This window comes from Stomoxys calcitrans, chromosome 2 (genome assembly GCF_963082655.1).
Source record: "Stomoxys calcitrans chromosome 2, idStoCalc2.1, whole genome shotgun sequence".
NCBI classification, from domain to species: domain Eukaryota; kingdom Metazoa; phylum Arthropoda; class Insecta; order Diptera; family Muscidae; genus Stomoxys; species Stomoxys calcitrans.
The window spans coordinates 117,020,085-117,041,148 of NC_081553.1; the positions used below are offsets into that span (position 1 = coordinate 117,020,085).

General features: G+C 40.7%; 2 protein-coding genes and 2 long non-coding RNA genes across 7 annotated transcripts in view; 3 read left to right on the forward strand and 1 right to left on the reverse strand.

The window, feature by feature from the left end:
* The window catches only part of LOC106081982 (tubulin beta chain), a 265,225-nt gene extending 264,009 nt beyond the window's left edge, over positions 1-1,216 (forward strand). For both annotated transcript variants that reach the window (XM_013244268.2, XM_013244266.2), the window contains exon 7: positions 590-1,216. In XM_013244268.2, coding sequence (XP_013099722.1) covers positions 590-679 — 90 coding nt within the window. In that variant the 3' untranslated portion in view covers positions 680-1,216. The remainder of the gene's footprint in view (positions 1-589) is intronic.
* Positions 1,217-5,633: 4,417 nt separating this feature from the next.
* On the forward strand, positions 5,634-6,185 carry LOC106081981 (uncharacterized). The gene is made up of 2 exons (XR_001220436.2): positions 5,634-5,743; positions 5,921-6,185. It is a non-coding gene; the product is annotated as an uncharacterized LOC106081981 (long non-coding RNA).
* Positions 6,186-9,007: 2,822 nt separating this feature from the next.
* LOC106081984 (116 kDa U5 small nuclear ribonucleoprotein component) lies at positions 9,008-15,929 on the reverse strand. 3 transcript variants are annotated; one of them, XM_013244273.2, is made up of 7 exons: positions 15,872-15,929; positions 15,561-15,711; positions 14,833-15,501; positions 11,098-11,381; positions 10,620-11,034; positions 9,476-10,563; positions 9,008-9,407 (listed from the first exon to the last, which is right to left on the reverse strand). In XM_013244273.2, exons 2-7 carry the CDS (start codon positions 15,672-15,674, stop codon positions 9,050-9,052), a joined length of 2,928 nt encoding a protein of 975 aa, XP_013099727.1. In that variant the 5' UTR covers positions 15,675-15,711; positions 15,872-15,929; the 3' UTR covers positions 9,008-9,049. The 3 variants fall into 3 exon arrangements, with proteins under 3 accessions (XP_013099727.1, XP_013099724.1, XP_013099723.1); XM_013244270.2 differs by having other exon boundaries at positions 15,561-15,690; positions 15,762-15,924; XM_013244269.2 differs by having other exon boundaries at positions 15,561-15,690; positions 15,758-15,924.
* Positions 15,930-17,070: 1,141 nt separating this feature from the next.
* LOC131994981 (uncharacterized) lies at positions 17,071-18,166 on the forward strand. Its single transcript, XR_009397021.1, has 3 exons — positions 17,071-17,293; positions 17,361-17,454; positions 17,514-18,166. It is a non-coding gene; the product is annotated as an uncharacterized LOC131994981 (long non-coding RNA).
* The last annotated feature ends 2,898 nt before the right edge of the window (positions 18,167-21,064 follow it).

The following is a 21,064-nucleotide window of genomic DNA, read 5'->3' on the forward strand; positions in this document are numbered from 1 at the left end:
TCTCCATCATTGGAATAACAGAATTGATATACCCCCATCCTATGGGGTAGATTCCGTCAACCAGACAATTTTGCTGTTAGTTTGAACTTATCACTTGTTCGGCTACTGTAGAACATTGGTCACCTTCTGGTAGAAGCATATGATTTAGAGCAAACATGTCCACATACCGAATGCGCTATGGTCGAATGATGGTGTGTACACAGTGCCTACCTTCCTTCTGACATGGTATGTAGGATGGCCACACACAAAACTGAATTCTTTGGTACATGTGGCGTATGGTGTATGGTTATTACACATGCACACACACTCGTACACGCATGCATGCATACAGCATACGCCATACGGGCCAAAATGACGCCATATGAGTAGAGCAGGAAACGGAAGCTGTTTGATGTTTGATATTTTTAATTAAAAACAATTTTTCAATGATTTTTTGCGTCTCACACACACACACACATTGCACAAGTTGCTACATTGAAATCTTTGAGCAGCAACGTAACGACGTCCGCTCACAGTACAATGCGGTCGTCCATGCATCGTTCATTGAAGGCTTTGTTTATTTATTTGGTTTTCATTGTTTTCCTTGCAGGAGGCAACCGCTGATGAGGAAGTTGAATTCGATGAAGAACAAGAAGAAAATGCGGCATATGAAGCCGACATCCAAAATGGTGGCATGTAAATACAGATTCACAGACACACACACACACACACACACATACAATACATCGCCAAGTGTATACAAGCAGAAGGATAAGCACACCCATACTAGTACATAAAAGGCAACAAACACATGGGCATAAGTGAGTCTCCACACCGACCAACAACAGTTGCAGCCAATATTTTGTTTGTCAACATGATGACCATACCTATACAATTCAGAATACGGAAGGAAATAATTTTCAACATCTTTACAGTCCACCCACCACCACTATTCCCAATGGCCAGCAATACAATACCCAAATTTACACTACAATCATAATTTACATATCTACAATAAATACATAAATAAATTTCAATTATATGTAAGTTCGTGTGCATATACCTAGCCACCACCAGTTCAACAGAACAATCATCTGCCTACCTATAGCCACCCCCATCCATACTGCTCCTTGTTCCTCACAGATTCCTTTACAATATGCGTAGTGTTGTTTTTTTATTATTATTATTATGTATTTTTATTATTGATAAATAAAACAAACTGTTTGTAAATCCGCAATTTGCGCGTAATTAATTCATACGTTTGTGTGTATGTCGCCCAGAGAGTGCATGCGTGCGTAAGTGTCCGTGTGCGGGTGCGTGTGCATGGGCGCTGGTAAGTATGAGTCGCCGCTTTAAATAAAGGCAAATGAAAGGAAAACAAACTGAATCACAAATTGTCCTTTTGTTTCCTGACTTCAATGGAGGAGGTGTACTTTACACTGATTGTTAATTGCAGTTATGACCACAATGCATATCACACCGTGGTTTTTCCAAGCTGTTGCACACCCACCTGATATTCGTTCAGTTTAATGAATGGCCATGTTATTCCGCCAAATGTGAGTGCATGCCATCAACCATTTGCCACGGACATGAAAGTAAATAACAGATAATTCCATGCGATTCATGGGCGAAATGACCATTGTCAACAGTAAGCGTATAAGATAATCGACAAATAGTGGGCAAAAAAGAGCACAGTTATAATAATTTAAACTTTTCAAAATTTCATTAAGAAATGAAAAGGAATGGCTTGGAATTTTCCCCATTTAATCATAGAACCTGTAACTAACTGTGTAAATTTGCTATTCAGCATAACTTAGATGACGTTTTCAAAAAGCACATTTTGACAAACGCATTGTCCATGGAGTCCTTCTATTTTTGTTTTCATCCAATTACGTCAACTTCTTTCAGTGGAACTTGACTTTAGAACAACAACAACAAAATTTTGTGTTTTTTAATGCCAAACACCTAACTTTAATAACTGACCGATAATGGTGTTTGCTCCCAATATTTTGAGTATCACCAAGAGTTAATCCTCTACATATCACCAAAGATACAGAGGCCATACAAATGGCAGCTTATAGCAAAACAAGTTAAAACGTGTTAAGTTCAGCCGAACTTTGGATACCCACCACCATGAATAAATTAACCATCCTCTTTTATAAAAACTCCACTACCATATCCATTGTGATATGCAAATCGGGGCTGGTCTGAATAACATTTGATTGAGATCCCAAGAACTTTTACACGAGTCACTGTTTCAGCGAAATCGGGCAACAATTCCGTTTTATGTGATTAAGACCCTAAATTAGAAGGTCGGTCTATATCTAAATATGGTCTGACCTGGACCATGTTCTATTCGGATGACGGGAGGCTTAATACAAGTCACTGTGTCAAATTCCAGCGCAACAGGGTAATGCAGCTTTTATGGCCTAATACCCATAATTGACAGATCGGTCTATCTGGCAGCTATGTCGAAATATAGTCCTTTATAGGCTTTAATCAACTCACTATTTAAAATTTCAACGAAATCGGGTAATAATTGCGGCTTTTATGGGCTTATGACCCTTTATCCGCAGATCGGTCTTTATGGCAGCTATTGTATATTTATATATATTTCGATCTGAACCATATTTGGCTTGGATGTCGGGAGGCGTAAAGCAACTCAATGTTTCAAATTTCTGCGAAATCGGGTAAAAGCTGCAGCTTTTATTGGCTTAAGACCCTTAATCGGCAGATCTGTCTATATGGAAGCTAGATCTTAATATAGTCCCATCTGAACCATATTTGAGTCGGATGTCGGGAGGTTTAGAACAACTCACTATTTCAAATTTCAGCTAAATCGGGTAATAACTGCGTCTTTTATGGGCTTAAGACCCTAAATGGGCAGATTGGTCTATATGGCAGCTATATCTAAATATAGTCTGATCTGAAACATATCTGGATCAGATGTCGGGAGGCTTAGAAAAACTCACAATTTCTAATTTCCACGAAATCTGGTAATAATTGCGGCTAAAATTTGACACAGTGGGCCGTGTTAGGCTGTACGACATTATTGTTCAATATAGTTCGCATAGGTTTTTATTTGGATATAGCTGTCATATACATATTGGGTTGCCCAAAAAGTAATTGCGGATTTTTCATATAGTCGGCGTTGACAAATTTTTTCACAGCTTGTGACTCTGTAATTGCATTCTTTCTTATGTCAGTTATCAGCTGTTACTTTTAGCTTGCTTTAGAAAAAAAGTGTAAAAAAAGTATATTTGATTAAGGTTCATTCTAAGTTTTATTAAAATGCATTTACTTTCTTTTAAAAAATCCACAATTTCTTTTTGGGCAACCCAATATATCAATCTCTCGATTTATGTTCTTAGACCCAAAAAGCTGAATTTTTTAACCGACTAATTTTGTGCAATGAATTGTGTTAGATCCTTACATAGCCATCGTGAGAAGACGAGGCTATTACTGAAAGGAAGTAAGAAGGAGGTCAGTATAGCTCTCGGTATCATAACGGGACACATAGGACTACGAGCTCACTTATGTAAAATAGGTGCGGCAAGTGATATCATGTGTAGGGCATGCGGGGAAGATGATGAGACGTTGGAGCATTTCCTTTGCCATTGCCCGGCTTTAGCGTCTAACAGATACCGGCTAGGTGGAGACACCAAACCAGACATGAACCAACTTAGGGGAGTGATATTGAAAACAATTAAGGAATTTGTAAGTAGCACGGAATTCCTAACTTAAAATTTTCTTTTTAGTGGTTACTTTACGGTTTTTAGAGCGCACAATAAGCCGATTACTAGCTTAGGTGTATGTCCATAGTGGCTTGGGGTGGATTAATATCTGACCCTCTTTTTAACCTCATCTAACCTACATAGCCTTCCTGAATATGGTGGAGATTGGACCATATTTAGATAATGCTACTATAGCCCGGCCGAACTTAATGCCTTTTTACTTGTTTAAATTTAAAACCTTTTATTAAATTGCTATAAACTGAACGAAAAATTAATTACCAATAGTAAAGTAATAGCAAAACAAGTAAAAAGCCGTTAAGTTAAGCTTTGCCGAACTTTGGATACCCACCACCTCGGGTATATGTGTAAACCACCTTTCGTCAAAATCCGGTGAAAAATACATACCTTATGCCCCATAGCAGCTATATCGAAATATGTTCCGATTTGGATCAAATACTAATAAGTACAAGTCGTTGCTCAATTGTGTATAACAAAATGTTGATATTTTTAGTAGCTATATCTCAAAATAAACCGACCTGAACCATATACGTAACGGAAAGCCTAACATAAGTCACTGTGTCAAATTTCAGTGAAATCGGATTATAAATGCGCCTTTTATTGGGCCAAGACTTTAAATCGAGATATCGGTCTATATGGCAGCTATGTACAAATCTGGACCGATTTGGGCCAAGTTGCAGATAAATTTCGAAGAGCCTAACAAAACTCACTGTCAAAAATTTCGGCGAAATCGGACAATAAATGCGCCTTTTATGACCCTAAAACCTTAAATCGCGAGATCGATCTATATGCCAGCAATATCCAAATCTGAACCGATGTGAGCCAAATTGAAGAAAAATTTTGAAGGGCCTAACACAACTCATTGCCCCACATTTCAGCGAAATCGGACAATAAGTGGTACTTTTATGGGCCCAAGACCTTAAATCGAGAGATCGATCTATATGGCAGCTATATCCAAAACTGGACTGATCTTGGCCATATTGCAAAACGATTTCGAGAGACCTAACTTAACCCACTGTCCCAAATTTCGACGACACCGGACAACAAATGCGCCTTTTATGGGCCCATGACCTTAAATGGAGAGATCGGTCTACATGGCAGCTATATGAACCGATCTGCAAATATGAACCGATCTGGGCCAAACTGAAAATGGATGTCGAGTGGCCTAACGCAACTCACTGTCCCAAATTTCAGCAAAATCGGATAATAAATGGGGCTTTTATGGGCCTAAGACCCTAAATCGACGGATCGATCTATATGGGGCTATATCAAGATATAGTCCGATATAGCCCATCTTCGAACTTAACCTGTTTATAGACAACAAAAAAAGAATCTATGTTTGAGTTTCAGCTCAATGTCACTATTTTTAAAGACTGTAGGGTGATTTTTAAAGACTGTAGTGTGACAGACGGACGGACATGGCTAGATCGTCTTAGATTTTTACGCTGATCAAGAATATATATACTTTATAGGGTCGGAAACGAATATTGCAAACGGAATGACAAAATGAATTTACCCCCATCCTTCGGTGGTGGGTATAAAAAGAATATATTGGGTTGCCCAAAAAGTAATTGCGGATTTTTCATATAGTCGGCGTTGACAAATTTTTTCACAGCTTGTAACTCTGTAATTGCATTTTTTCTTCTGTCAGTTATCAGCTGTTACTTTTAGCTTGCTTTAGAAAAAAAGTGTAAAAAAAGTATATTTGATTAAAGTTCATTCTAAGTTTTATTAAAAATGTATTTACTATCTTTTAAAAAATCCGCAATTACTTTTTGGGGAACCCAATACATATAAATAAGCATGATGTTAAATTAATTTATAGGCAAAGAACAATTAATTGAAACCCCGAATAATGAAACCCCAAGAATAAAAGGTATTGTCAGTGTAAGAAAAAAACTTTATATTTGTCACAAATTCTTGCAAGAATTTATCGCAAAAAAAGTACTTTTATAGTAAACAAAATTTAACGGTTTTCAGAAAAGAAGTTTTATTGGCGAAATTTCTTTTATGTGAGTCGAATTATTTTTTGCGTGCATACGGTGTCAATTTTTCTTTTGGTGTATACTTTAATTTTAACATCATTAATCACAATGTTGGGTCACACCTACAAGTATCTCATGGCAAAAAAGGATAAGTACAATAGAATCAATAAAGCGTTGTAAAATTTGTTTTAATCGCCATTACAGATATTGCCTCGTTACCTCATTATAATCCGCTTCCGGTTGATTTCCATTCAATGATTGTTTCACAATGTCAATACTTCATTTTAAATTGATTGCTTTTTATTTTGGCTGGATCATCATTCTCCCCCTGCAAAATTTGCATAAAAGGGTATGCCCTAAAAAATAATTTTACAAAATATATGTATGTATGTATGATTTTGATTAAAATGGCTTTGTTATTGTTGTTTTACTCATATTCGCTGTAAATATAAAGATTGATACGTTCTAAGATTATTCTGACTCGTCTCCAGATCTAGCAATCTGGTCTACATCTTCAATCAGATTATAAGGTTTCTCCAGGCATATAAATAGATTATTGGTATTGTGGAGACCTGTGCTACCTGTAAGGCAGATATTTGGGATGGTATCGTCTACCCTTGAGAGATGTGGTAGTTCCTTCTCATCATCTGCTATTTGTGGTAGGTGTCCACCAACGACCAAATTCGACTCATACAATGAAGTCGCATTGGTGACGGGATCCTGTTGCATATCCTGCAAACCCACTCTGTATAAGGAGGTTCTGAGTGGATCGGTGATGTTTCGTCGGATCTCGTTCCCAAACATCAAAATAATCTTTGTCTCTGCACTCAACCAAATTTGTTATCCAAAACAGTAAAAATGTTTGCTAAAACAGCAGTTTTTGTCTGGTATTGTCTGGTACTGTTTTTGGTATGCTACTTTTTATGGTTGCCTGTTACTTGTTTTGACTACTTTAGGCATTTTTTAGAATATTTTAGAAATTAGGGCTACAATGCATAAGGCTGACTTCTGCTGCTCAAGTTGGCGCTGGCTAATTCACTAATGGTCGGCTCATTTCTTTATATGCGGTTAATAACGTCTTCTTATCCATACCCCAGGTTTTCCTGCCATAGATTAGAGAATTGCGTTTCTGTTTCTCGTCTTGTTGCAGACTGTAGTAGCATGGACTGACCACAAAAAGGCGCTGTCGAGGGACACCCCTAGGCTCGAACCTCCAAAGTAGGCGGTTGCCGTCCGAAAATGTCCTCTGTATTATCCCAGAAGCCCAGCTATTCCGCTTTCTTCTGGCTGACATACGCTTGGTGTTCGGAGACTAGGATCGTTGGAGCTCTATGACGATGGGAATGTCGTCTGAGGCAAGGGTGACAATCCTACGCCATAATTGCACATACATTTATTGGACTTGCGCCGACTGTCGCGATAATCCTGGTGAGCATTAAAGTCTCCCATGACTATGCGGTTTTCGCCTACGAGCAGTGCTTCCATATCAGAGCGATAGCCGGGTCGACATACAGACACTGGTGGAATATAAACGTTATACAGTTTAATTTCGCTGTCGCTCGATCTGACATTGATGACCCGGTCTAGCCTCTGGTCTGTCTTGATCATCTTATATTGCTCTTTGCGATCATTACGGACGAAGCTGTAGTTTTTGCAGCTGCGAAGCTTTGAGTTGTCGTTAACTTTGTCTCTTGGAACGCAGCGGCTATGAGTCCGTGGAGGCCGTTACACTTGAATTGCATACATTTAGTGCTATTCGTGGTGCGTGCACTTCGGCGCGATATGTCGGCCCTACCACCTCTGAGAAGGGGAATTCAGCTGTAGGTGGAGTAAGAGGATTCCTCACGATGGGGTATTCGGTGACTGGATAGTGATCTGTGGACGTCGGGAAGAGGGAGAGGTGTGTGGCTCAGGGGTGTAGTATGCCAGCATGTCTGAGCCGCTGGGAGTACAGCATACTGCCGCAAATATTGAGCTCCAGTCGTTATAGCTGCTAAGCCCAGAGCAGTTATTGGGTTGTCCAAAAAGTAATTGCGTACTTTTAAAAAAAAAGTAAATGTATTTTTAATAAAACTTAGAATGAACTTTAATCAAATATACTTTTTTACACTTTTTTCTAAAGCAAGCTAAAAGTAACAGCTGATAACTGACAGAAGAAAGAATGCAATTACAGAGTCACAAGCTGTGAAAAAATTTGTCAAAGCAGACAATATGAAAAATCCGCAATTACTTTTTGGGCAACCAATATTTTTCTTTGGGATGTGGCACGAACCATTACAGCTATTACATTTTACCGAGATGGAGCGGTGGCAAACCTTGCACGGATGTAGTTGTATTCTTGTTTGGGTTTGCTGTGTATACTTACTAACCTCACTTAGCTCAACCTGTGGATGCGCCCGGAAGGCTAGTGTATTGCCGACTGGATGTTTATTGGTTGCGGCCGTTGTTGCCGCCGTCGTGAGCTGAGTGGATTATTTGGAGTCGCCCGTCACTTGGTGGTTGTCGCGTCTAACATAGTAAAAGATGTGAAGGTAACGAGGTCAGGTTGGCTTTCCTCATGTGGAACCCCCGGTTGCATCCTTAGACTTTGCGGAAGTGGCTGTGCAAGACTGAGGAAATGTCAACACTGTTGCGCACGGGTAGTGGTTACGACTGTTGTTGCAATGACTAGAAAGTACACCACCCGAGGCTTCAGTGAACTAATTTAACTCCTCTTGTCTTGTTGAGAAAATTTCGAAACATTACTTATGCCGCAACCGCTCGTTTTTTACCAGCCGTATACAACAGAATAGGACCAATCCCATGGAATCCTTCATAGGCAACGATTGCCGCCTAAGTATTCAACACACTGCTACTATATATAATATAACCAATTATCTGGAAAAGACAGCGGAAGTCACAGATACTCGTGATCTTATTCCTCACTCCCATCCTATTTTACTAAACCTAGAATCAGGAAATGAATCTGAAAATCAATGGATTGACAACAAACATAAGCGGTATTGCTAACCTAAGGTCTACCGTTAAGTCACTCTCGAATCCTGGCAGTAGGTTTGAAAGGATTCCAGTCACTCTTTGCGACGTAGCAGTGAATGATCCTAAGAGATGCGCCTGGTTTTTCGTCCGCCAGTTTATTAGACATCAATGAAGAGATTCTAATGGTATCTCAAAGCAAATTTGGGCATGCTTTAATAAGGATTTCAACCTAAAACAAAACTGCTGATAGTATTAATTTATTATCCTCTTGTGTTTATGACTGACAGCGATGCTTATAAAAAACAAAAGTACACAAAAGTTTCACTCCATTCTTTATTTATAAAATAATTGTTAAGCTTATAGCGGATAGTTTAGCAAAACATCTTGCCGAGCCAGCTCCAACAACATAGGATCATCGAAGAATTTATTGATCGAAACATCTTCGGAAAGGCCTTTACGTCTACGTGTTTTGATCATGAACTCTCTAGCCAAATGTGAAGCCTGTTGAGGTTCCAATGGACGTATCACTATGGACTTATCCAATGGATCGCCCGGTACAATTTGCCAATGATGGAAGACCGAAAGACAAAAGGCTTGACCTTGGGTATGGGTACGCAAATCTGTTTCAAAACCAAATGAATCTATGGCGGGAATAAATGCTTTAATTGTATAAAGAGGAGAGCCGGAGACGGGAGCATCTTGGGTAACATGACCTCTGAAAGAAAAACGTAATGATTATATTTAAACGTTATTTTGGCTGTTGGGTAGCTAGAATTTAATTACCTTCTCCTGGCTAAAACTGTATACACCGCTGAGACACAATCTGCTGGAGCTTGCACTTCTACAAACAAATATGGTTCCATCAATCTGGGAGTGGCCATGAGAAAAGCTGAATAGGCCACACGTCTTGCCGTAGGTATAACCTGGCCACCACCCCTATGCAATGCTTCATTAGCTATAACAGCATCTAGAATTTTGAATTTCACATTTCTTATTGGCTCTTCGCATAGAGGACCTTCTCGGGTGCCCCATTGAAAACCTTGTACAATGGAATCTTTTACGGAGCTCAGCAAAGTCTTGTCCACCTCGGAAGGTAAAGTATCATCGACCAAGATATTTGGTCCGGTGGCATCAGGACCAAAGGCCCAAATGGAACGAGCTGCCAACAGATCCCAATCATAGTTGACTTGGAAAAATTCACCTATGCGTTTCTTATTCCAACCAATCGAGACGACTTCATTTTCGATGTCTTCTGCCAAACCCTTCTCCAAAGGTTCTGCAATCATGGTTATTTTATTTTTCTTGTTGGGAGTTTCCGCAAAACATTTTAGGGAACTCGTTTCAACTACAGTCTCACAAAACGCTACCACAGGATCCGCCACCTTGATGTCAATTTCCGAATACATTTTACGCAAATCATGCATGACACAATCCAGATACAATTCACCAGTACCCAAGATAACATGTTCGCCAGATTCCTCGACGCGAGTTGAGAGCAGAGGATATGATTTATTAACTTTACGTAAACCATCCAACATTTTGGGCAATTCTGAAGGATTGACGGGCTCCACGGCGATTTTTATAATGCTTTGGGTATTGAATTTCAAAGGTCGGAAGATGTACAAATCCTCTGCCGCATTGGCATCAACAATTGTAGAAGTTTTAACAATGCTTTGATCAATGCCTTCGATAAGAACCCAATTGCCAGCGGGTACACGATTCAATTCGACTTTGTAACGTGCCTCGTATACCCATAAACGTCCCACCTGCAGGACTCGAGAGTCTTCTTCATCCTGTAGGGTATAGTTCTCACCCAAAACACGGATTTCCTGACCGGCGTGTAAAGTGCCAGATACAACGCGAGCAAGAACCTGTTGGGAAATTATTTTCATTAAACCATTACAAAGATAGCATTATGAAAACTTACCTGGAAGAATGTGCAATCATCTGTTGGATACATTTTGGCACTATGTACCAACAATGAACCTGTTTGATTGCATTCAATCATGTCCCTATACATATCTCCCTCCTTGGGTCCCGTGTAGATGTGATCAACCTTTCTTTTGGCATTATCCAAAGGAGACTGTATGTGTTCTACGCACATGCTGACAAAACCACTAAAATCTCCCAGAAAACGATTGCAAACCAAACGCAGCAGCGGTCTTATGTTAGACTTCATTTCTTCCTTGGTAATGCGTATATTCAGTTCAGCCAAGGTATCAGCCAGCGTAGTGTCCACATCTCCCACCACTTGGGCTATAATCTTATACATTGGTTCAAGTATAAACTCCACAAAACTTCGTTGAGCTGAGTTGTGTGGTGGCTTTTTGGTGAATTTACGACTGTAAAGTGTTTAGAAAACATGGGAATGAGGTGCTTTATGGTTTGCTATATTTTCTACTTACGATTTGCTATGGAAGTACATATCACCCCAAAGACGTTTGGAGAATTCAACATAATTGACACCTTCGTAGGTGTCTGCATATAACTTGGCGAATGATTTCAATGTAAAACATATGCCATACAGCGAACTGGCAAAACACACATTACCCAAGACGGGTGAAACCAGCTGAGTCTCCTCAGCATTGCCATAAGTGCTCAATAAGCTGTTGACCTCTTCGACAATGTGCTTAAGCTTGAAGTAGGCGTCTTGTGGGGGCAATTTCAATTCCAATATTAAACGATCAATCTGTAAATAAATGACAAATTAAAGATGTACTCGTTATTAAAAAGGTTTTTATTAAACGCTTCCCAGCAGAGGCAGCAACTCATCGTAATTTAATGAACTTGAAACAGAGAACCGAGTATAGAAATAAGTAAGTGTCTGTTAACAATCATAGTGGACCTGAAAAAATTGACCTCCCTAGGCAAACCAGAGTAATTCTGGCTTAATAATGATCCGGCAGATGCAGCGGCCTCAACTTCTACAGAGCAAGGATTGATACCAACGCACAGGATGACAGGACGACACACAGTACTTGTCTAACTGCCCAGCCAGACCAACCATTCTCAGACCCAGATTCATCTGGACATACCCCAACTTAGTCGCAGAGTTCCTGGATATGGATATTCTACTAAACCAAGCAGGCGAAAGATAGAACACATCTCACTGCTACAACAACAACCACAACCAATCTCTCTGGGGTTTATCTTAGCCCATTAACCTTCGCCCAACGGCGGAGAGAAAGCAACCATCCACTATGGTGACGTCATCCGGAACACTACACAAATCGGAGCTCAAAGTTCTAGCCTGTGCGGCGTTCATATTTATCCCTGCCAATTGATGGTGGGCCTGACGCCATGATCGTACAGCCGATATGATCTCTATGTCGTTTGGAGAGGATGGAATAGAGGATACGTAGTGCAGTGCCGGAGATATCACCCCGACATGGGAAACTCCCTGTTTTACTCTACGGGGTTTCGATGATGTACTCCCGGAAGCAGACCCAATCGGCCTTCTTCTGATTGATAAATGTCTAGTGGTCAAAGATTGCAAATGGAGGTGGCGATCCTCGTCAAGCTCTTTTCATTCCATATGACCGATCGCCGTGGGAACATGATGGCCATTGGTTATTTTAAAGCGCCAATATCTCGATCATCATAGACACTCAGTATTTAAGCAGGACTCTTTGCCACTCGGCCTCTCACTGAGACTACACTCGATACCGCTGATTGTTGTTGTTGTAGTTGTGTGTTGTATTCTATATTTCGTCTGCTTGATTCTGTTGAGTATCTAGATCCCGGAACTCTGCGACTAAGATGGGGTGCATCCAGAGGGATCTGGGTCTGGGACGAGTGGATCTGGCTGGCTGGTGTGTCATGTGGTCCCTGGTCCCAATCTAGTCATATATCCTGCAAGTTAGCATCAATCCTTGATCTGTAGGAACTGAGGCGGCGGCATCTGCTGGATCGTAATTGAGCCAGAACTACTCTGCTTTGCCAAGGAAGGTCAATTTCTTCAGGTGCAATGGGAGGCGGTCACTAATTTCGGGCCTGTGAATATGCCCATTAATTGGGTCACAACAACCAACCGACGGTATGTACACGTTGTAGAGGTTACTAACGCCAGGCACAGGCGAGTTGGTGAATCACGAAGGCCAATCCCGGAAGAGGGCTGAATGCGCTCTCCTCCGATCGCAACACGATAAGGAGGAGTTGGAGGGTCATCCCTTGGACTGTGCACTAAATGTGTACAGCGGCGTTTCGGCCGATTCTCATCTAAAAATGGGTGACATCAAATTCGTGGCAACTATGCTCTCCGCAGTATGATCGGGAAAGTACACGGTACGGCGGCAGTGCAGATCTCCAAAGAGAGACCATGAATGTCATGTAAAATCCTTTCTTATTGGCAGGTTGGACGTTGTTTCACCGAAAATGAATTTCTGGGCAGGGGGTACGGCGTCTTTTTCTGAACTGAAGGACCTGGAAACAATTTTAATGGTGGGGTAGCCGACCTATCGGGCAATCACGATATACATACGTGGATATCTAAACGGCACTGAAGGCGAGAACGATCGAAATAGGGATTGCTTGTTTTTTGTAACCACATTTGCATGTGGAAATAGCGATCCAGTTAATAGGACCGATCGCCGCGGGAATATGATGACCATTGGCTACTTAAAGGCACCAATAACTCACCTAACTATATCGAACATCATAGGCAAGTACCGATAACGCCCGGCCTCTCACTGAGGCTTTCCTCTTGATACCGCTAATTGTCCACCACCGCAGTTGCTGCAACTCAGTATGGAGCATTACACTATTGGCAACATGTGGAAGCGTCCAGTATCACTCAGCTTAGCTTCTCGTGATAACGATGAACACCACACAGATTGGAGCTCACGATTTCAACCTGTTTGGTGCTCATAGCTATGACCGAATTTTTCACGGAAAAAGATCATACTTGTCCTTGTCTTGAGAGAGGTTAACCTCGGGGTGCAGCCAGCAGGTTACCATTACCGAACGAAATGGGTGTGGCCTAACGCTGTTTGCTGCAAGGTGGCCAATACTTTATGGCTAAGTTTTTAACGGAAAAATACAGCACTTGCTCAAAGACTGAAGAAGCAGTCTACTCGGGCTTCTAATAGTAGTCCTGTTGTTGTTGTAATCACATTTAAAGCTGGCGATCCCCCGTGAGAAAGCTCGTTCAGCTCCATACAACCGATCGCCCCGAAAGCCTTCAAGGCCAAGTCGTCGATAGGCTAAGTAAATGCAAATTCGCCAATGAATATTCTATTAATGAACGGTGGCAAACTTCTATTAATAAGTACTGCCCGATTCACGTTTAAGCTCATTGACAATGGACCTCCTTTTTATAGCCAAGTTCGAACGGCGTGCCGCAGTGCGACACCTCTTTGGAGAGAAGTTTCTACATAGCATACTACCTCACAAATGTCGCCAGCATTAGAAGAGGATAACCACCGTTGAAAACATTGTTATCTGATGTTCTTGCCCGGATTCGAGGTCAGGCTTTCAGCGTCATTGGCGGTCATGATAAGCCTTGCACTACTCTTGCCTCCAAGTTCGATAGGCTAAGTACTAGGTTAGGTTGAAAAGAGGGTGCAGATAGTAATCCGCCCCATGCCGCTATGGACATACACCTAAGCCAGTGATCGGCTTGTTGTGCGCTCTAAAAACGAAATAGTTTCATATCCCAGGGGATAAGGGGTGGTTGGAATAAGTTCGCCGACTAGCTCAAGCATATGACGGTCACTGATAGATTTTTCAATTCATTGTAAGTATTGACCCTATATATTTGCGAGGGCTGAGGCTATTGGTTGCATGGTGCTCCGACCACTGAGCATAGGTTCTCGAAGAGGAGGACAAACTTACCTGGGGCATTATCTCAGGCTGCCCATAGTTGGCCACTAGTGTTGACCTCTGCTACGCAGTTAGAGAACTTCTGCAGAGTAGTCGTTAGAAGCCAAGGTGTAATCGTTATTTCACATTAAAAAATATCCGCAGGGATTTCAATCAAAACGTGCCTAATATGCATTAATTCGACTGCAATTTAAGTTAGTGGTTTAAGGCTTTAGCGACAGCTTTGGTTGGAATGCCACCTACCCAATATAAAATATTGTGGTTTCCTTGTTCTTACAATTGCTTTAAATTCAATTCAATCCATATGTTTGTAAGCTCACCTTATTGATGCACAACGTTATAGCCATTTTCTCCTGAACAGCATGTTTCAGCATTCTCTCCGTATTCAACATGACACCCTCAGCAGCATCGACGAAGACCACAACTCCATCACACAAACGCATGGCAGCGGTAATTTCATCAGAAAAGTTCACATGGCCCGGTGTATCGAAGATGTTCATGAGATAACTTTTCTGCTTAACATCCTGCAGGACAACAGTTACCGGAGTGGCCTTAATACTAACTCCACGTTCCTGCTCAGTGAAGAGGGTGTCGGTATAACGCAAAGAACGTTCTTCATTCATATCGAACTGAGGATGTGTTTGACGAATTAGGCAATCGACAAATGTGGTCTTGCCATGATGTAAATGACCAATTAAGGCCACATTGCGTATTAGAGGTGGGGTGTCCATCAAATCAGCCATGAATTCCATGTTGTAGGTGGTTTCTGGCAATTCTTGCTCTTTAATTTGAAATTTCAATTTTTTCACCGGCTCTATCAGAGGTTTGTCCAATGGCTGGGCATCTTCCTCTTGGACAATGGTTTCGACGTCAGGCCCATAAACTTCTACTGCAGTGGGATAGTAGCGTTTGTCTTCATGCAATACCACCGCAGTAACTTCTTTATCTTCATCCTCATTTTGATCTTCCTCCTCGTCCATGGCATCGTCCTGCAGTAGGGAGACAAAACATTAGTGGTATTGAGGTTCATGTATCTAATGTTACTTACATCATGGTCATCTTGTGTATCCTGTTGTCCGTAAATGCTTTGATCATCATCTTCATCACTGTCCAAATCGGGGCCTATGTAATTACCGAATTCATCGTACAAATCGGAATCCATGCTGTAGTATCTTCAGCTGCAAAGTATGGATAGAACACTTGTGGTAAACGTTTAATGAAGTTTGCGGATGAAAACAATTTTACCTACAAAAACAGGGTAAGCAAACTAACAAACAAACTTCTTTCTAAATTTCTATAACTAATTCGAATATGCTTTATTTTATTCTTCTGTTTTATTAATATTTAACTCAGTATTACCAATTTCGCGCAATCAACAACAACGCGTTTCTCAGTTCAGTGTAAAAGTATAAACACAAATAAACTACCTTTTGACATTTGAGTTAAATTGACATGTGTATGCCGGTTGAGGTGTGTTCAGTGTATGTACAGCGTTTATGCTGAAAATTGGTTGGCGTATACGGTTTGTGTCTATGATTGAAATGCTCATATATGGCAAAATCATAGATGGCGCTTATGGTTAAGAGCTCTCAGTTTGCGTCACCCGAGTAGCTCACGACTCCTGTCCTGATTGCGTTCACAATTGAGAGATATAACCATTAATTTGCTGAAGGGGTGAGTCCTTAGATTAGACGTAGGGATGAAAGAGAGAGAGAGAGAGAGAAATAAGGGGGTCCATCCATTACGCCTATATGTTGTTGCGGGACACCCTAGTATACCACGTGCCAGAGGAAAAAAAAAATTGGCGTGGATGTCCCCTATAAAGAGGCCTTTACGTCTGCGTGGCGGCCGACTTCCACGTCACACTCCCCACTCCTAGTGCCTTCCTGCGACAGGAGAAGTTGGGATTAACTTGGGCACACCGTTCGGCAGACCAGCGACAGCAATGTGAACGTGTGGTCTGCCATGCGCAAGTTTTTTTTTGTTTTCAGTTGTTCTTATTGTCCCTCGTTGGAATGGTCAATTACTGGATCCCATTCTTACAGGCTGGGGGAAGCGGTGTTTATTTCACGGCGGCTTCCCCGGGCAAACGTTGGAGAACTGGGGCTGCCTTTTTTATATGTGGCCCGATGGCTAACCCCAGCTCTGCGAGGGGGAACCTGCCGAGAGATTGCAGACCTGATGCAAGTGATTGTCAGGATTTATGAAATACATCCATACCCAAGAGGATGGGTTTCATAAACCTGCAATCACGGCATCAGGCAGGCCACCGTAGCATGTTTCCCGGTACCTGAAAATAGAGGAAGAAAGGAATATTAATAAATAATTGCGGAGAAATGATGGAACGATATTACCTTATGGCCTTCTACCAAGAGCCACGAAGTAAACAGATGGTTTTCGCCCAGCTGACGCGTAGAGTTGCCATTGCGTATGTTATTTGCCATTGCATATGGCGAATTACTACACTGGGTGAGATTGTTGTTGGGCGGCTATACGACGATAAAGCGGTTTTCATTCATATAAAGTAGCCGCTCCAAACGAAAAGATTTAAGAGAATTTAAATGTTAGCTATTGGGTTACAAATGTTCTAAAACCGGAGTTAATGCATAAAATCAATATGGCTATTAACTCAAGATGGCTAATTTTTATGATTGAGTGAGAACAAAGTAATAAAAGAGGGTTAATTAGGCATTTTGGCGTCAGTTGAAAAGAAAAGTGCATGACATTATATCTGAGAGATGTGTATTTAAATTTGAATTGCAAAGTAATAATAAGGAAGAGGTTAGTGTTTTGTTAAGTTAACAAAATCTTGGGCAGCGGTCATTAAGGAGACGTTTTTTTTGTTTAGAAAATTCCAGTGGGTGTTTTGTGTGTCGACATAAGTCGTTTTGCTGTTTTAATCGAGACTGTGAGAAATAAATAAAGATACCAAATAAGATAAAGTGAGTTTTTAGGTTATATTTCTATGACCGAAAGGTGTTTTAAACCCTGTTATTTGCAGATAAAGCCTCCTGGACGAGAGGAGGCGAAATTTTTGTTGGTGCAAGTGGCTGGGTTAAGGCTAAAGTGAATTCCCCCCGATTCAGAAACACACATTGAACGGTGATTACCGCAAACGCCACCGTTTCATCTGGTGGTTATAAAGGTAGGCCGCTTTTTAGTTTATTGTGCCCAAAAGAGGGCGAGAGAGGAAATTCCGTCCGTTGTTGTCCAGACCGAGAGGTTTGGTTGGATGAAAAATCGTTGGTCAACGTTAATCCAGAGGTGCACAATTGTTGCCATCAGGCTATCCAAATTAGGGGAACTATCCCAGTTATCTCTGGAAAGCGGAATCTTTGCTTGTATTCGGCCGTACACTTTTGTTTTGGTGATGGCAAAAGGTACCACCAGTTGAACACCTCCAACGACTTTGAATTTGAAATTATATGAAGTCACGCACACATACTAACCTTTACTTTGAAAAGGCGAATTCGACTGATGACGAAACGTTTTATTCTCCTCCCGAAATAGATGATACCGAAAGATTAAAACCTTGGGGTTATAATGCAATAGTAATCAAACTTTTCATTACCTTTTTTTTTGTATGTGGATATTGACATGATTATTATATTTTGATTTTTTAACTACCTTCTACTTTATTTTTACCACCATATTTATTTCTTACATTATTATTTATTGACCATTTTTTTTATATTTTTTTCATATATCCTAAGTTTTAGCTTACGTTTTTTTTACTTGTTTTTATGTGATAGAATTTGCAAAACGTTCATGAGTACGCGTTTGTAGGGTGTCTATTCCCAACAGTGTGTCCCTTCTAAGAGAGCTCCCTTAGGTAGGCCAGGCTTAACCGTTTTTATTTATATTAATTTGATTATCCTTCTTTGCAAGTTCTAGTGTTCAGTGTTCAAGAAAGTTAAAAATTAGAAGATTAAGTTAATTGATTTAATGCTATAATTTAGTTAAAACTCAGTACTGTCAGTTTATTGTTGATGATTTTGATAAAAGAAAGACAGGAATCTTAATACGAATTGCGTTGGTTTTAGGCCTTTATATTTTAAATAAAATTTATGATGTTGTGACTTGTTTAAAAAAAAAAAAGAAATATGTTGTGCTAAATTGTGGATATAAGGGGGGCGTCAACGTGAGGTAGGTGTGGTGGCTTGAGCGGGATACAGGGATCATGTTTGAAGAAGGGGATGTCCACATGACCATGGTAGGGCAGGGCGACTGGAGGGTCCATCTACCTCCCACTTAGGAAGAAATCTGGGCTTGTGTGTTAGTGTTGTCTAGTTTGTTAGAACATTTTTATTTATTGATACGACCCCGGGGCGAAAGATGATGGGATGGGACCTCCCCTGATAAGGCGACGAAATCTAGCCGGTGCCCAAATCATTTTTGGCCGCAAATAGGGGCCTCGTAACAATATGGCGCCCAACGGTAGATTTTCAGCATTTTTGTCAAATGTTGTGTTAATTATGTTTGTGTAGGTCACCAAAGCACAAAGTAATAGCCCATTTCAATTAAAGAAATAGACCAACACTGAACCCTGATTGGAAAGTGGAGAGGTTCGAAAGCTTCGTAACCGTTTTGGAAATTTCTAGCCCGTTGTACGAAGAGCCGATACTTCAAAACTGGAAATGAAGGAGGACGTGAATAATCCAACAACAGGAGGATTTAGTGGCATACTTTTTTATGTGAAAATGTATTTTGCACTAAGCATACTGTGTCGTTATTTTTGTGTAGTGTTAGTTACAGTTTAATGTTGTGTCCAGATCTATGTTAGACCTGATAGCCGCTCTAGATAGGATTTAGAGGTCCGTTGTATCAGGCAAATAGGTATGAAATTGGCATCATTTGCAAGATATTGGTGTCGAAAGCACGAAAAAAAAAAATTTTTGTTTTGTTTTAATTTTGATTTCCCAGATTTCAGACTGGTGCTCGAAAGAGAGTCAATAATATAACCCGTACCCACCACTACTCACGTAAAACCCCCGAAAATAATATATGTGTTCTAGATAAGAGAAAAATAAATACTCTAAATAAACTAATAATTTAATATAGGCGTTAAAATTATTGTCCAATTAGAGAAAGGTTATGAGCATTCAGACTCGATCCCAGGCGAAAAAGAGAAAAATTCCTGAAAGTTTTGATGCAAATAATTCATTTATAGAAAGTGAAGAGAAAAGAAGTAGATACGTTACCGATATGTCTGTTGGAAACCAGGCTAGTACAAGCCAAATCACCGATTTGTCTGGGACAATAAGATCGGGGACAGGCAACAACAATACATCGGGTCCATCAGCTGGTGGGACACCGATTGGAGGGGCCAGGTCTGAACCGCCAGGAAATGGTAATGTAGAGGTCCTTAGGCAACAAAGAGCCCTCGAAAACAATGTTTGTATGATCCAGAATGAATTAGGTGGTTTGAAGAATACAATAGGACAGTTATCAGAGGCTGTAAAAAGGTTAACTGAACTTACCTTGAATCGGAATGTACCCAGTTCACCGGCATCTAATTCTGGCTTAGGGGGCTTGGACAATTTGTCTGCACCAGAAACAGGAAATAATGGCAACCGCCCAACCAATGGCAATTCTGTGGCAGGTTCAGTATGTAGTCATTTTCCGAATGATACACTGAGGGAAAATAAGCGTGTGCGAATAGACAAGTTGGGACTAAGGTTTGATGGCATTTCAGGGGGTATTTCCGTTGAAGAGTTCGTGTATCGTCTTGAATACTTTCAGGGACAGTACCATATTCCATGGGCAGAGATATTAAGGGATTTTTCTTTAATGGTATCCGGTCCAGCCGAGTCATGGTATTGGCTATCCCTGAAAACGAATAAGTTTTCGGATTGGCCCAGTTTGAAGCATAGTTTGTTAAGCCAATATCAATCCACCAGATCCAATTTTGAAATAGTGACAGAATTAGCTCAGCGTAAACAACAACCAAATGAGTCTATTGATACATTTTTCCATATTATGGGCCAGATTAGGGCTAAGTTAGTCCAACCTATATCCGAATATGATATGATGAAGATATTAAAGAAAAATGTTAAAGAGAGTGTAGCGAGAATTATTTACCCCATTCAAGTTTCGTCCGTTGAACAGCTGAGAATAGAGTGCAATGAAGCGGAGAAGAATTTTCCAAGAAGGGAAATAAGACCTGTACTTCCATCTCGTCCAATTCGTCAGGTCAGCGAAATATACGCGGAAGGTTCATCCGAATGTGACCACGAATCTTCTAAATGTGAGGAAGTATCCGCCATACAGTTCATCCGAAAAACGAAACCAACGTTATTATGTTGGAATTGCCAGAAACAAGGCCACACTTTCAGAAACTGCGACTCCACAGAAAGAAATTTGTTTTGCTACCGTTGTGGAAAACCTGGGACTATTTCTCCCAAATGCCCGTCCTGTAAACAGGGAAACCTGAATCAGGGCGTGGAGTATGCCGGGGGGCCACGTCCAATCCTGAATTCCCCCAGATCAGAGAAATAGCATCATCATCTAAAAATAGAAATAAGAATGAAATAATAAATAACATTTTTAAAG